The sequence below is a fragment of the Amphiura filiformis genome, chromosome 13 (assembly GCF_039555335.1).
Source record: "Amphiura filiformis chromosome 13, Afil_fr2py, whole genome shotgun sequence".
NCBI classification, from domain to species: Eukaryota; Metazoa; Echinodermata; class Ophiuroidea; order Amphilepidida; family Amphiuridae; genus Amphiura; species Amphiura filiformis.
Window position 1 is genome coordinate 9,295,518 of NC_092640.1, and position 17,353 is coordinate 9,312,870.

At 37.4% G+C, this 17,353-nt stretch overlaps 1 protein-coding gene across 2 annotated transcripts; it reads right to left on the reverse strand.

The window, feature by feature from the left end:
* Window positions 1-789: 789 nt before the first annotated feature.
* LOC140167967 (calumenin-A-like) lies at window positions 790-16,541 on the reverse strand. 2 transcript variants are annotated; one of them, XM_072191258.1, is made up of 6 exons: window positions 16,147-16,541; window positions 12,667-12,748; window positions 7,686-7,794; window positions 5,853-6,092; window positions 4,731-4,939; window positions 790-1,883 (listed from the first exon to the last, which is right to left on the reverse strand). In XM_072191258.1, exons 1-6 carry the CDS (start codon window positions 16,374-16,376, stop codon window positions 1,779-1,781), a joined length of 975 nt encoding a protein of 324 aa, XP_072047359.1. In that variant the 5' UTR covers window positions 16,377-16,541; the 3' UTR covers window positions 790-1,778. The 2 variants fall into 2 exon arrangements, with proteins under 2 accessions (XP_072047359.1, XP_072047358.1); XM_072191257.1 differs by lacking the exon at window positions 7,686-7,794 and adding an exon at window positions 9,275-9,386 and having other exon boundaries at window positions 16,147-16,540.
* Window positions 16,542-17,353: the final 812 nt, after the last annotated feature.

The following is a 17,353-nucleotide window of genomic DNA, read 5'->3' on the forward strand; positions in this document are numbered from 1 at the left end:
CGCGCGCGTTGTCACTTTGTACTTCAGAGTGGACAAACTGCATACATGTGTACAGGATCATCAGAGTAAAATTTCCTGAAATCAGGAAATTTCTCGAAGACTGGCAACACTGTCAATTGCCATCATGTCTCAGGTAAGGCAATAGTTGATGCCAAAAGGTTCAAAGAAAATCCCTTTGCTAGAATCTAATACTTTACTGATATGTTTACGCTGTTCAAACAAACCTGGTCATAGCCATTCACACACTTACCCTAACACATCTAACCTCCTCTACATAATTTTGTTGATTAAATGTTGTTGTACAAGCCTTGGAAACTCAGCAATGCTCTGTAACATTTCTACAAAGACGTGTGTCATTTTTCCTAGACAACTTCAATAATGTTAAGAACTAGTGAAAGATACTGGTGCAAGGCATGTAATAAATTCTATTTTTAAAATGAGTAAGTTGATCAGTGGCAACACCAGAATAAAGTGATTATTACTTTTTGGTATTTCCAATTTTTAGTGATTTCCAGCTTTGGTCAAAATAATGGGATTTTTCCTGATTTTATGTTTTGATATGGGGGAGAGGGAGATAAACCTAATTTTGGCAAAATATCTCCTGGCATCGCCACTGGAGTTGATAATAATATTAGTGAATTACCAGAATGAGCTGTCTAAGTTACATAATATATCCGACTCTTTTTCAAGTTTTCAAATTTGAATTAAGTGTTTCCCACCAATATTTGAACTTTTTCCCCTTGCATAAAATTATTGTCAAATATCCCATTTCAATATACATTCCACATTCCACATTTTCTGAACTGCTGCCCTTGCAAATAACTAAAACAATCCAATTCAAATGTGTGCTTTAGTCTGGACATAATGAATCTCACATTTAGTTTATGCATATTTTTTACCAAAATATATACTTTACAATGTACATAGTGAAGATTCCATTGAAAATGTTTTAAGAAAACTTCTACAAAAACATTAATTTTAGACCTAACATATCAATTTTCAAGTTTCTTATCAAGTTATATATAGCATTATTTGTAGTTATGATATTTTATTTGTATAATACAAGTTGAATATGTATTGTTTTTGAGTTAAGAAGAGTATACATGGTTTCACCCCATTCCATATTATCATGGTGGAAAAGCACCATTCATATTTATTTATTTAAATATAATCAAAAGACCTATAAACGGGATATCTACTGATAGCCAAATCAATCAATCAATCAAACCTATCAATCAATCAATCAATCAATTAATCAATCAAAGTCACCTGCTTCTGTGTAAATGTACATGGTGCCATTATGGAGTTGACCCACTATTGGCCAACCTAAGCCTGACAGCTCACAATACATTTACACTCGATCACCACTATTCATTCACAATTAAGTGACAGTATCTTTTTCTTGTAACTTGGAACAATAACAACATCATTTTTGCAAGAACGATGCAGTGACCCATCGACTGGATGCTTTCTTACTTCAATTTGACCTGTGCACAATGCATTTTATCATAAAACCCATCGGTGTGCCGCTACATTTGCAGAAAAGTGCAAGCAGCATGATGAAGCGTTACGCCACTCAGCGGTAAGCGGCAGGAAATATGAAACCAGCATAAGACTTGATGATTCTGCTATCAGTAGATTATCCCTTACAATAAATACAAAAACATCAAACAACATTCCTGATCATATTTATCTTCTTCCCACCCTCCCGGAAAAAAAATTAACAAAAAATTATAAAAAATATTAAAAAGATATTAACACCAAGATTATCCTACACATTAAAACTCATCATGTCTTGTAAGTGCGTCGCCAAAATCAGTTGCTTGGCTGCCTACGAATAAGTCCCATTTGTCAACAATTTCTTGCCTGGTTAATTTCTGATCCTGTATGGTGGTAACAAAATGGAGAGAAAAAAAAGAAGAAGTGGTGTTAATTTAATATTAAAAGCTTTTAAAGGTGAACCTCATTGAAAATAAAGTTATATATCAATGGAAAGCTTATGATGTCAGGAATCAGAAAAGAATATTTTTTATTTGCATAGCGTACCAGGCTAGACATAATCTCCATGCAAAGATTGGATATTGGCACCCCCCCTAAATTACAAAACGAAATCGTTCAAATTAGGCGCTTTAGTTGATGACGCCAGCCCAGGGACACACAGTTACTTCCGGGTTTGATTGTAAACACAATGTCCGTGTATTACTGTGGCATGCATGGGGCCAATGCACTAATTCAGTCATTGTCAACTTACTTTACATGAAAAATATCTTCAATAAAATAAGAATAACATGAAGGAAATATCATGATAAAATTAAGAATGAAGTTCCTGAATAAAGTGTGTGGATTTAAAATGGGAAAAGTGCTGGCGGGTGATTTGGGATAGGCCAAGCCATCCACGATATGCATAGGGAATATTACAGTAAAGCACGAAGAGCGAAGATTCGCCAAGAACCGGAATGAAAACAGATTACAAAAAAAATAACTGCTAGTGCTACCAGTACAGATCGTCACACCAAGTTGAGATGAACTTATCACAATGAGAAAATGAAGGAATAGAATATAAAGGTACATGTACAGGATTTTTTTTTTTTTTTTTAGATTTAAAACCAGTCATGGCCGGTCATGTATGATAGGCGAACTCGTATAGATACATACGGGATGAGCTCAGTGACTGACTGAGTCTCACTACGCCGAGTGTTCAGTATGATCCGCGACTGTACTGAACTTGCAGACAAAATGACCGATTTGATATTCACATTCTGATATTTCCAACTTATTGCTACTTCATCAGCAAAATTTATTCCTGTAAATGTTCCAAATATAAGGGAACGATTTATCAAATCTGCTGAAACACCCCATGAAACACGGAGGACGAAGCCCCGAAGCGAGTCGCTGTGTTTGTGCATATCCGTCCCTGCAATTCAGCAACAATTTACGCATCGTGTTCGGTAATCCATAAAACATGAATGTTTCACTTTTTCAGTACCGTACACTGATTGTACTATCATTAAAGAATCATGACACAAGTGACAATATTTTAATTTTATTCAGATTTCAGAATTCCATCAAATAACGGCATACTAAGCCTAAATTGTATTTATTTTATAATAAAGTATCTGCCCGAGTATCTGTTTCTTTCAATCGCGATTGTGTGGAAAGAATGTATTACCGCAATACGCTAAATATGAACACCGCTTATGGGCTGGATTTGATGAAATCGGCGGTTTTTTATTAATTTTTTAATTACTGCAAGACGATATTTTTTTAATCAGACATTTTAAAATGAATCAAGAATATATAGGGAATGTCACAAACAACTATTTAATTTGTTATTCGATCATGTTTATTCAGTCCATGACATGAACGGTAGCAGCATTTGCGCATGGGATTGATCCCAGCGCGAAATTCAAACTCAATTACCCAGTTATACCCAGCCAGTTATGACTGATTTTGTCAAAAATGTACGGAAAATTTATGTGTTGACAATAATTCTATTATTTCTAATATATATAGAAGGAACCAGCAATTTGAAGATTCCTCTAATTTCATGCTTTATTGTGAAAATCAGACTTGCCGGGCAGCTTGCAAAGTACAGGAAGCAAGTCTTGTTTACATGTTTCCGAGTAGGATCACGTGACTCAAGAACCCTGAGCTTACGTCCACGAGCATTCCCAAGGTCATAGACGATTGATTTGGGTGCTTTTTGGGAGCCTTAAAAAAGACCAAAAATTCAATCATTTTTTTTAATTTTTCAGCTTTATTAGCAATAAAAAAAATCGGAAAAAATTATTTTTAATATGCTGACATCATAAGCTTTCCATTGATATATAACTTTATTTTCAATGAGGTTCACCTTTAATGATATTCACAATGGCATTTTGCTTCTTATTTGAATTACTATAGTTTTCAGCAGAAAACTTCAGCGGTCTGCCAATTTGGCACAGTTTAAAGCGTATACGGAAGTGGGGTTCTGCTTGGCTAATTGAATCACATCATCATCACATCGGCCCCTCATTCGCTGGTCAAGCTGTGTAGCAACATGTGACCTAGTTCTTTTTACGACAGAGCAGACGAACACCGCTGAAATAATTTGCTGATTGAATAGTAATTAACCTTGGTATTATATAATTCAGTGAACCATTAGGTGTTGAAACACTGCTCTGTATGAAAGCCAGGTGTTACCCTGATCAGAACTGACTACGAGATATTTCATTATTCACTGCATCTTGCACCAGAATCAAAGACCTTAACCACTGGAACATACTTCTTTGCAAGTGGGACATTGCAAAAGATTATACCAATGAATTCATACTCGATCGCTGTTACAAAAAAGCAAATCACACACATGCTCAAGTTCAACAACAATGTCATTTTCTTAAGACTGAGCATGCTTGCAATTCGCTTTTGCAGAAATTCGCTTTTGCAGAAAAGCGGTTGAGTATAAACTCGGCTTTAGGTTAGCTAATAACCAGACGAGGAACCAGCCTCCTTCTCAAGGGCACAAGAACAAAGTCAACCAGCCTCCTTCTCAAGGGTACAAGAACGAAGTCAGACAAAAATTTGTCCAACTTTTACGAGAAATGGCATCAAAAAGGGCCGCCTTATTTAGCTATAGTTATTCTTCTTTTTTCCCATCTCATTTTTTACCCCCAAAATATTTTTCCAAGGAGGTACCCTGTTGGTTACTACCCCAGCTGCAACATTGTTCTTGAAGCCAAGAAATTACCTACCCTATTTGTATCAGACTCGTATACTAGATGTTTAGCTTCAGCCTCTGCGTGATCATAATCTGTTGGTAAGATCCAGTCTTTAACTTCTTTACTGTCCATATGTCCGTCTCCATTCTTGTCTCTGAATGATTTGAACTGTTCTCTTTCTGTCTTGACCCATTCTGGCTCTTCACTTTCTGTCTCGCCTTCCTTTCTGTGGTACATGTCACCTGCAGGGAAATAGGCGTTAACAATGGGTCAGTAAAATGCTATATATGTTCATAATACATATGTAGTATAGCTTCAACTTGGCAAAACACTTTTTTCCAGGCATCACTGACCAATCAATTCGCCAGCGAAGTGTTACGTGTAATCCGATTATCACTATGTCAACTGGATCACCATGATCGAAATGATCGCATCACAAAGTCTATGGCATGTACTATCAATTCCAAAAGGTGCGTAATCCAGTTACCAGGGAGCTATGTAACCACTTCGCTGGCGAATAGTGGATACAGCTTTGGATTCCTATGCGCCCAAACATGATGCCCTGCATCATGTGTGTAGTGGCCAGCATAAAATAAAGGTTCGCCTAATGGCGCTATGGGCTCCCTTGACATAAGAGGAAATTAAGGCACAACTTAAAAGTGCCCTCCTGTGAAATTCCAACGAGCAAATAAGGGCACGGAACCTAAATTCTTGCTAGGACTTCAGAGGCGGGAGCTCTCTATTTGCCCATGAAATTTACCCCAAGGCAGAGGAACCTAAGTGCACCATTAGGCGAATCTTTACGGTACGAGTTATATTCATCACACCATCATGCAATGCATGTACACATAGCTTGAAAAACAAAAACAAAGATTGACTTTCAAATAATGTCACTTTTATCAGTTTCTTTTGCATTCTGTAGGATCTTAACAAGATTTAAACAATTGGTTTATGGAAGCTCAGGTGAGAGAAGACAAAACCCAGGTGGAAATAAGGTGTGTCAACATTATTGTGAGGTTTCCAGTTTCAATTTCACATACTAAAGAATACTAAAGTATATTGAGATCACATATTTTGGAGGCAAAGGCACGAGGCACCCAAGACAATTGCTGTCATTGCCTCTGGTTATTTTTCCCCTGGTAATCTAAAACTTACCAATATATTCATCTACAGTAAGCTTGCCATCGTGGTTCTTGTCAATATCTTCCATTGTTTCTTCAACAACAATATCAAACATATGTTCTTTCTCTTCAGGATGAATAAAACCAACAAACTCATCATAGTCTAGGTTGTTATCTTTGTTGACGTCGGCTGCGGCCCATCTCTTTTTGTCTCTTTTGATCATGGTGCGGAAATCCATGCGTTCATTTTCCTCTAATTTCACTAATTCTTCCTCTGTTGAAAGAGAGATAAATGGTAGAGTTTTAATAAACTTTTGTCAAATAAAAACATGCTGTAAAAACAGGCATGAGAATGATTATCCATGAAAAAACCTGAAGTGTTTGAAAAAGCCTGAAAAAGTGCGTGAAATTGGGCTAAAAAGGCCAAAAATGGGCTGAAATTAAAAGAAAGTGCGGAAATTTGGACAACAAAAAAGCCTGAATTCAGGCTTAAACCTGAAAATTCTCATGCCTGGTAAAAATGATATGTAACCTGGTTACTGGGGTGAATTTTAGGGGCCTGTGGAGTACCTCCGCCTACGGAGCCTGTGGTCCCCATTATTTTGGTGTGTGGGCAAGTAGCATAGGGCCTACTTATTTTGCCACATATGGTTGTTCCCCCCATTCAATACTAAATATCTTCAGGAGCCTACAAGTACAAATATTTCTGCCTGACTAAGCGGAGGGTTAGCAATTGTTAGCTATCCGAAAGAAGGGTTTTTGGAGGAAATTTTACTTAATTATAGAAATTGTTGATATCTAAGTGGGAAATGAAGCTTAAACTTCCTGGGAAATAAACAGTTTTTCCCTGATTTCCCAGGCCTGTTTCAATCCAGCACTCCACCTATAACATGCAATCCACCACGCCAGTGGCATGCGCAAAGGGGGGGGGGCACATGCCCCCCCCCCTTTGTTGGTTACTCGGGGGAAATTCAGCCCTGGGAAATCAGTCATTCCGCTTGTTTACACTCCTAATCAGACTCCATTCGGGGGAACTGAACAACCTGGCCCTCCACTTTCAATATGCTGCGCACGCCACTGCACCACGCTACTACAATGTACATATGCATGTATTTTGGTCAAAGTTACAGAACATTTCACTAAAGCCTTCATTTCATACATGTATGTGCTTATTTGTTGAAGGTCTATAATATTGCTAGGAGTTCAGTCAACTGCTGAACACTATCCGAATCCATAATTCATATTTTGGTAATTGAAATAGCGTACAAGTGATCAATGCTTTAGATAATAGAGGGCAGCATATCAATTTTTTAACGGTGATCAGCGTGATATGTTACAAACAGAAGAGGGCGGTATACAGGTTAGCCAACGGTGCAAACCACATTATAGTTCCTCTCACCTTGAGACTGGTAGTCTAAATTGCCACCTATGATACACAACTTGAGCATATTATTCTGCGATTCAGAGGACAGCCAGCATATGCATTGCATGTCCACAGAACCTAAAATATACAGCGATGTCCCTACCAATCTTGAGATGAGAAGAACTTTTAATCTAATAGGGGCGGGATCCGCCATCTTGTGGTAGGCCTACTGCTGTTCTGTAAGCGTTAGACATTACGCCCCAATTATGCGGACGTCGCAGCGCGAGACACACCTCTTCAGTCAAGCGTCAACACGGTGATCTTAGCAACAAGGCACTCCGTACCCATAAGATGGCGGCGTTGACGTCACAATGACTACCTCTATTAATTCAATAGGTGTGTGCCACCAAAATAACACCCCTTCTCCATATTATAAAATCCAAGATATTGTTCAGGTTGGTGCAAAGAACTGAAGTAATTAGAAAGTAAAGAGCGCCCTCTCACCAATTGCACCGTAAGATGTTTGCAAATATTCGTCCCAAGAGACAATTTTATCCTTATTTTCATCGTGAATATCCCACCTTTCCTTAATATGGTCTGTGATGTAGCGATTCTGAAATTTGAAACACACAAAAGAGCTACATTCAAAAGTTTTTAACTTATCTTGTACAGCCTGGCAATATTTCAACAATATCTCAAAGTCGTCATTTCTTCACTATTATATTTTTTGTACTGATAATGAAAAGATATGTTATGGAAATCACTTAATGATTTGAAAAATTGATGCTATATGGATTTTAAGGTATACTGGTATCAGGAAATAATGAATTTTATGCTATGAATCCAAAGAGCCACTAGACACCAACAACCAAACTTGGATTCATTTTTTGAATACGAATGCTTGAATGCATTGAAGATTTGGTATAAAAATGTCATAACAATACAATTGGAGAAAAAATGAACAAAAAGTCTAATTGGTCAACAATGAAAAGCAAATGGAGAACGGTTCCAAATATGGTTTCAAAATAAGTGAATAAATAAATGGTTTTGAAAAGAGTGAATAAATTAATTTTGAACTTCCCCATCAGCTGCAGTCAAAAGAAAGTTGTGAGAAATGACTTTTGATGGTATGATGAAAGTTTGCCAGGCAATCACAGTGCACTATGAGTAAAGACTGATATTGTAATAACTGTGAGCAGAGAGATATCCCAACACCAACACATAGCAAAACATGTACAAACTTCACCAAAACATGCCAAGAAATATATCAAAATGATAAAATAAGTATTGCAAAGACAGAGCAGAATCAAAGCAGAAAGACAAGCAGTGAAAAGTGAAAAAAAGAAGTGAATAAAGTCACACAATTGATGATGACCCCATTTGAGGCCTGATCACCAAAAGACACATGACTTACATAAGGGGGTGGCTTCTCACAGGGGATATGCCCCCCCCCCGGCTATGCCACTGATGGGAGAGGACAAAATAAGTAACTACCTGTACTCCTATTCAATGCACACACATTTCTCTTTGACATGTGCTTGCAAAGCCACTCTTCCTAATTTGTAGTGGTAGCTATATAAACGATGCACATATCATTTAAACTTACAAGTTTGACATAGTGCCAAATATCGATTTGTCACTTTGCTAAATTCATGTTATGAATGGATTCTCTTGAATTACAGAACAGGGGATCAGATATAGAGGGCAGCATATATTAATTATCAATGATTCAGCGTAATAAATGAGGGCAGCATACAGGGTTACATAACAGTGCAGTGCCGTGCAGCTTATCCCTGTTCTAATAATTCCAAGAGAATTCATGCGTAACATGATTTTTAAACAATTTAGGGACAAAATAATATTCTGCACTCTTGTCACTGAAAGTCAAGATATGTGCGAATGTACATTTGTACACAATAAAAAATGAAATTTGGACATGTATGGTGAAATATTACGAACATGAACATGAAATTTTGATTTTGATAATCATGATTTGAGTGTTGGTGTTTTAAGTGCAATCTCTCCTCCAATTATTGCTCAAGACAGCCTTTTAGCAAGTGCACTGTGTGTACATCTGTGTATACTGCCCTCACCAGGTAAACTGCTGTAAGTTGTTGCATTATATTCATCCCAGGTCATTTTCTGGTCACCGTCGAGGTTATGACCTTTCCACTGACGCTCTGCATCATCGTAAATGTAGCGTTTCTGTTTGTGACAAAAAGTTCCACAATATTTCATGACGTGGGAAAAATGTTCATGAATTGACAAAATTGACACAAATGGATGGTGCCTGATGTGAAATCACTCAGTGAAACAAACGAAGTCTGACTTTAATGCAAGAACATAACTTTCACATTCAAATGCTTGAAATGAAAATGTTATCAGTTTTGCAATAAATTTGTAAATCTATTGAACTGTTACTTTTATGCTTGGCAAACTGGTATGGAAGCACTGTTGATTATGGTATTGCCGCAACATATTTATGTAGATATGCAGAATTGACTGTCAATTCAAAAAGAAAAAGAAATGAAATAAAACAAAACCAAAACAAGATAACAAAATAAATAGTGCAGTGTGCAGCAGTACATTAGTACATACATGTAGTTGAGTTTATAATAGGCCATGGGGTTTCAATTTTGGAATGGGCAGGGAATGTGTGCAGCGAAAATAAATTTGATGAAAGAGAGACTCAAAATTTGACTAGTTTTATGGATCTTGAAATTAATTCTGTTCAAAAGTAAGTTAAATTTGCCAAATTGCTAAAAAAACAATGAAAAACTTACAGCACTTTTGCCAATTTTTGAAGAGAGAAACTTTTGAAAAAGCACCACCTCAATGACCTGTAACCATATATCTAAACTTACACAAGAATCAAAACCTAAGAAAGCCTGAATCTGCCGCACATCCCCATACCCACCTTCTACTGAATCCACTCATTAGTTGAGTGCAAAATGTTCATGAGTGCAAAGTAATAACAAAACACTTATGACCTTCTTGCAATCAACTGATGCACCAAGAACCCCCAGAGTTAGGGATTGATATTATCAGCAATCTAAGAAAGAAATGAAGCGTTATATGGATCACAAAGAACCTCTACCTTAGTATGACCTACTGTTAGTTTTGATAGATGCAAAAACACCTGTTTGGTAGACTGCCATATCTTGATTTGTCTCTTTGTTAAATGCTTTCTAAGAGTCAAAGGGCAGCATACAAAATGTACCAATTATTTAAGAGTGATTCAATCAGATACTAAAGGAGTGAAAGAGTGCGGCATACAATGTACTGTAGTGCAGTGTAGTGGATCCCCTGTTCACTAAGAGGATTCATGTGAAAGCAGCAAAACATGAAATTAAGAAAGAGACAAATCCAGCTTCGGCACTCTGTCACAGAACAGACACAAGTTGACTTTTACGGCATAAACACAATTTCAATGCCTGGCATAGTGGCGTAGTGTCAATTGACAAAATGACATTTTCGGTAAATCCCATAAGCCTTGCCAATGTACAGTAACACTATTCGCTAAACTATCGGTGTTGCAACAAAAGACAACATATCCAGTCTAACCACAAGGAATTACAAGATTTACCAAAAAGGTCAATTAAATTTGACACTCAAGAATTTGCAATTCAGTATTACAGACAAATTTGGAGGAATTTTTGAGCCAATTTGGGAAAAATGCTTCATTTGGAGCACCCAATTTTTGACAAAACACTGCTCAAGAAATTACTTTTTAGTCAAATTCAATATTACTAAATTATTTACTAATTATAGTATCGGCCTTCCAAGTGCTTGCAAAATGATCAGTTTATAAAAGCGCATATCATACTAGCAGGTACAGAATGCGATATTATAAATCGCTCGTAATCGCAAACGCAAGTAGCATTTCAGTCGCTACCAGTGTCCCATTGTGGCAAGTGGCGGAAGATGCATCCCAAAAAGCGCTGTGCTCCTAGCGATTACCTATAATATTTTGCAGATTTTACAAATTAAGTGTACTGCTATATTCGTCCAGCGCGTATTATTTTCCACAAGGTCCTATGCACACGCTTGACATGGTGCACTTATGTGATGGTTAATACATAAAGGGAACCTTGCAACAGATTATGTAGTACCTATGATACACCCTTAAGAAAACATTCTGTAAAAAATACTGACAATCAAAGGATGTACATGTACACAGAAACAGGAAGCTATGTGTACGTGGCAACTGTCTTGATAAACTGACCCTATGTTGACTATAAGCATTCTGCTGCTAGAACCCATGCATCATTGTACCTTCTGAACTTTTAAATTCTCCTTGGACATTGTTCATAGTAAACAACTGATGTCGATCCAACCTTCCAATTGTTTGAGCTTTGAACAATTGGAAGTACAATTTAAATAAGATACCAGGGTTGGTAATTTTACTCAAGATCACCTCAACTCAACATCACTAGTTGTATTGAGGGACTTTAGTTGTCAGGTTCTAGTTATTTTAATGATTTGAAAAAGTTTTGAAAAAAGTTAATTATGAATATTTGGTTCCAGAATACTGTATTGTCAGTAATAATTACCACATACGTGCAATTTTTTGAAAGGAAGCATTTATTAGAAGCAAATTTTTAGTAAAAAAAGGTCCCACTAATGTCCTGCTACCAAAATGACTTCACTGGGACAAATATCAGTAAAAGTGCACATAAATTTGCAGTTTATGAGCCAAAACCACATTTTATAAAAGTGGTTTTTCAAGATACACATCACTATAGAAAATTTATTAAATTCTTGTACATCGTGGAACATTCAACTACGCTTGTTACTCCGCGACTAATCATGCTAATACACGAGTGTACAACGCTACTCTAGGCGTCCATATTAGCGATATTATCTGCGTACAACAGCTTACGATGCACAGCCACGCAAAGAGTATGTTCCACAATGTACACAAATTAAATAATTTTTCTATGGTGGTCAATTGCAGCATTTTGAGCCAGGGGCAACTTTTCCCTCTGCCCTCCCTGGTTGGTACACTACTGGAACTATTGCTGTTTACATTAAAATGTACATGCACATCCAGTTGTAAATTTTCACTGTTTCTCATTTGGCAAAACAGGAAACAGTACAAAATGTCAAATTTTAAGGTATTTTCATTTTGCAGCAATACATCAAATTATATTTGTACTGTTCCCTATTTTGCCAAATGACAGAAATGAGTAATGTGAGAATTTACATCTAGGTTTTTCCTGCCCAGTGACTTGTCGTTTTGCAAGGACTATGTGTGATGAAAAAGAATAAATAAAATAAAGTCACATGACACTACGATCTCAAACATCTGTACACAGTTCTTTAACCTCAATATGCTTACATGCATAGAATGACATTTTGAGTGTGTTAAAACGCATACTTTACAACTTGAGAGGTCAATTTTTGAGCTATGCTTCTTGAAAGTTGAATGAAGATTAATTGAACTTTGCCACTGGAGATGAGCTTATCATAGCCTGAGTCTTACCTGTTGGTGTTCAATCCATTCTTTCAGTTCTGTTTCTGTGACAAATCCATCCTTATCAGCATCTATTCTATCTGCAATTTTCCTGTTAATGAGAGGTCACATACAAAACGAAAACAAGTTTTATTCAGCTGCAAATTTTTCCATGACATGATATGATTTAGAGTACAGTATGGAAAACTAACTGATAATCACCCCTGATGAGGTGAAGTTAAAAATAATGCACATAAGTACCGGGATGGGGTGGGGGGGGGGGGGGTATAGGCCTACAGGGACCATGCAAATAGTGAACCGAGCCAATGCTAACAAGCATCATCAAACTCTGGGCAATCTTAGATCATAATATCAGCAATTATGAAGTTTTCAAAATGAGATAAGGCCTAAACATCATCCCTACAAAAATAAAATCTGGACAGATGATAAAATGATAGAAATCTGTAACGTAACCTATACCATACTGAGCTCATAGACCCTAGAATGCTGTGCTCTACAAACAGGGGGACATTTTTTCCCAGACTGCATCACTCCTGCCATGTCATCTAGAGGCAAACAGGAAATTAGCACTAATCCTTCAACTTTACAAAGTTGACTATTATCATAATTATCTATGCAAGGATTTCTTAGGCCTACAAGTAATTATATACCCTGGGATTACATTATGCAATTATCAACAAATCTATCTGCCACGCTGGCAGCAAGGCACCATTTCTAGAAAATTGGAGAAGGAACATGATCTACATGTAGTATCACTATCAGTACTGGTATACCAGTATCCATGGTAACCACTCTTCAATCCATCAATAGATAACCTGGAGGTCATGTAACTTCAATAACGCTTCTGAATTTTTACCAAATTTAATTTTCATAACTTCTCCTATTTAGTTTTCCGTTTTTATTTAGAGCTGGCCCAGTCCTCTGAGCGATCGTGGCACAGTGGATCGTGGTGTCCAAATTGTGTACGAGAGCATGGAGCATGTCAGTCCACAGGGCATCAGCACTCGCCTGTTTAGAGTCTTGAACATTTCTGCCTGCAAAAATTCATACTTCAAATACCAAACATCATAGGGAGCTTGTAAAATGATCACTGGATACCTAGATTAGCCTCCAGCACAGACACCTAGGATTCACATGACCTGCATGGTGACTGCATGGGAATGTGACCTCAGGGGGATGTGGTTGAGACTAATGCAGTCCCACCAAGGTTGCAGCCACGTGGCCAGATTTAGATAATTTGTCATTTCAAAGAAGGATCAAAATAGAAGTTGTCCTGGTTTTACATGAGAGTCTAATGTTTATGATGCAGAATTCAAGTTTTAAAACTTGTGCGATAAATCAAAGTTTTAAAAGCATTCACACATGGCCATACTTGTTTTAATTGTTATTTATTTAAAAAAAAAAAACCTTTTTCATGACAATATTATTAAAATTGAAAGTCATGTTACAAGTATACTTTTTTTACATTAAAGTTTAAAAGGGAATTTTGTGATCCACAGTATCATCCCCCTTTCTCAAAAAAGTTGAGATTTTTATACACTTGTAGTTGTACCATTGGAGCCCTGGCTACATGTACAAAAAATTTCCTGCAGATTAATTCGTTTAGGAAAAATATTGTGGAATTTGAATTACATTTTGGTGCACCAAAATTTTTTTACCACATTGTCTATGGAGCATTCTTAGTCAGTGGGAGTGGTCTAGTTCGTAGACACTTTTTTGATTGGACAATCGCAAGATTTCGGTGCCGCTTATCAGGCCGTAGAAGCGACCCCACGTCATCATGCGTCTTGATAATGCCTTACACGCTTGTATGTGCACGTATGTATTGCGCTGTAATGCGTAGACTAGTGCGGGATACGCGACGCCGCTAGCAGTACGCCGCAACAGAATACGTGAAGTTGTAAACAAGTTTCGCTTCATTTTATAATGAGGGGAGTTTTATGACGGTAACTTAGTTTTTGCTTTAAAAAATTGTTTACAGTTATTAAAATAATATTTAACTGACTAAGAATGAGAATAACGATAGGAATTTTTATTTTGCCTATCCTCTACCTATGATAGCGACAGGCAGGTCCAATATTTTTATCGTAGTGGATACCGCCGCGCCGGCATCCACTACTCAAAATATTGGACCTGCCTGTCGCTCTATCACACGGTAGAGGATAGGCAAAATAAAAATTCCTATCGCTTATTCTCTAAATGTAATAACTCGCTATTGCAAAATCAGAATCAACTGAAATTTTGGGAAGAATTTTTTTAGTGGTCCATATCTACTGAAAATGTCATAAAAAGAGGATGCTAGGATCACGAAATACTCTTTTAAATGTTAACGCAATTCAAATTACTCCGTCAGTGTTACTCAATTCAAATTACTCAGTCAGTGTTACTCTATCTCTATTGATTCAGCACGGTTTAACATCACACCAACTTGTACTCATGTACTCTCTGCAAAATATGTAAATTTTAATTCTGGATCGAGGACAGTGCCGTAACATTACGCTCACTTTCCTATTCGGCGAGAATGACATGCAATTTTGACCTCCTCATCTGTTTACAAACAGAGAGGTAGACAAAAGTAAAAACTGTTCCGGTTGTCCAAACACTCAAGTATTAGAAGGATGGTCACAATAGAGTCAGTGATTCACGCAACATGAATAGGGGATTAAAAAACGGTGAAGTAGGAGCATGTGCTTCTTTTGTACAATTTGCCATCAAGATTTCGAATGGAAAAAAAAAAGTTCAGACCAGTGCAGTATTATTACGCTGGTCGCTGACTTTCCTATTCGGCGAGGAGGACGATTTCGACCTCCTTGTTTGTTTACAAACAGAGAGGTAGACAAAGGGTCTGTCAAAACTGTTCCGCTTGTCCAAATACTCAAATATCAAAAGGATGGTCCACAATACAGTGATTCACGCAACATGAATAGGGGATTAAAAAACTGTGAAGTAGGACCATGTGCTTCTTTTGTCCACTTTGCCATCAAGATTTCGAATAGAAACAGTTCAGACCCAGAACAGGATCATGTCAGAAATTAATATTTTGTTCTGGGTCTGATTATTCGGACTAAGTTCAGACTAGGAACACGATCATGTCGGAAATTAATATTTTGTTCTGGGACTGATTATTCGGACTAGATGAGGCCTCAGGCTCAAGGACAAACCTTCTGCGTAAAGAAAGCCGTAATGTTGTGTCAGCGTACCGGTACTTTTCATGGCATGGTCACGATCGCACAATCTGTGCAGTGCATACCCGAGTACCTCTTGATCGAGAATAATTAGATATTTTGCCTGACTTGAGGGACTACAGTACACTCTACAGCTTTCAACTTCATGATTCAGTGTCTGTCAGTTCATCATTCATGGCTTCAAAGTTAATCAAGTTCAACTTCAATCAAGTTAGTTCAAGTTATTTTAAATTATTTTTAAGCTTTAATACTGAGCCGGCTGAGGCTGAGCTGAAATTAGTGAAATTCCGAAGTTAATACTCACCCTAATCTTCTTTTGCTTTCATCAGGACTGAGATCATTGAATGTTTTTGCTTCTTCTTCTCCCAAGAATGCATCATGATCATAGTCATTATTGTGCCCATCTCCTGCGTAGTGAACTGTATCACTCAATGGTTTGTCATCTTTCACTCGGTCGCTGTGTTTATCAGCCGGCTTAGCGAAAATTTGCACGATCAGGACGGAAACTACGAGAAAAAGAACGACTTGCTTCATTTTTAAATATTTATTTACACTTATAGCACCAAATGAGATGTAGATATTGCTTTTTCACAGCGTGGATTTCTCTTACAAAGTCTGAATGATGATTTTTATGAAGAAATACACTGCGTTGATCGTGTTTTTATGCAGCGAAGTTGTAGACGTGTACAATGACCTTTGACCTAGCTGTCAAAGAAAACCTGACACGTGGGTGAAAGGTAAAATTGGGCCAATCAGAATGGAGCTTTCCCCGTTAATTTATTCCGCCCCAATCAGCAAGGCTTTTATGGACCCTGGAGAAGATTTTAAGACGAGGTCATTGATTGGAGGTAATTCGCCAAGTTGGCAGTTTGATAAATTGTGATTGGCTGAATCTTGCCACGTCTAACTTTTGGAGGGTTGCAAGTTCTAAAAGTTTTCAAAGTACTGTTGCCCGCGGGCTAAAGATCACTATTTTGATGGAATATAGTACGGCGATCCCGGATTTTTTTAAATTTTTTTAGATAGGCCTACAGCACAGAAATCTAGATTTTTGCATCTAGATTTTTAGCATGATGAACATGAGACCCACATGTGAAGGATGTAGGTGGGGTGAGGGGTGAGGATGGGTTGGTAGACTCGATCCTCCAGTCCTCGAATACTCACGCACGGCCGCTCCACTCAGGCAACGTGAAGGATTGTGGGTAAAAAAAGGCGCCGCCATTAGAGGCCAGAAGGATTCAGGCTAATGGGTTGGTCCCGCGGGAGGGCGCCGGGGGGGTTTGGGGGGGTAGAAATTCTTTAGCTTCTTTTTTATCATCCTGCTGCACTGGTATCAAAATAATTTTAATGAAAACATATTCGCACATAAATGTTTATATGATATTATTTTGTCAATATTTAGAAACAAAGGCAAGACGTAAAAATCATCTGCACAACTTTCATAAATTATCATTCAATGAGTTGATTGCATCAGCCAACTTAAAAATCACAAAAATACGACTGAATGATGT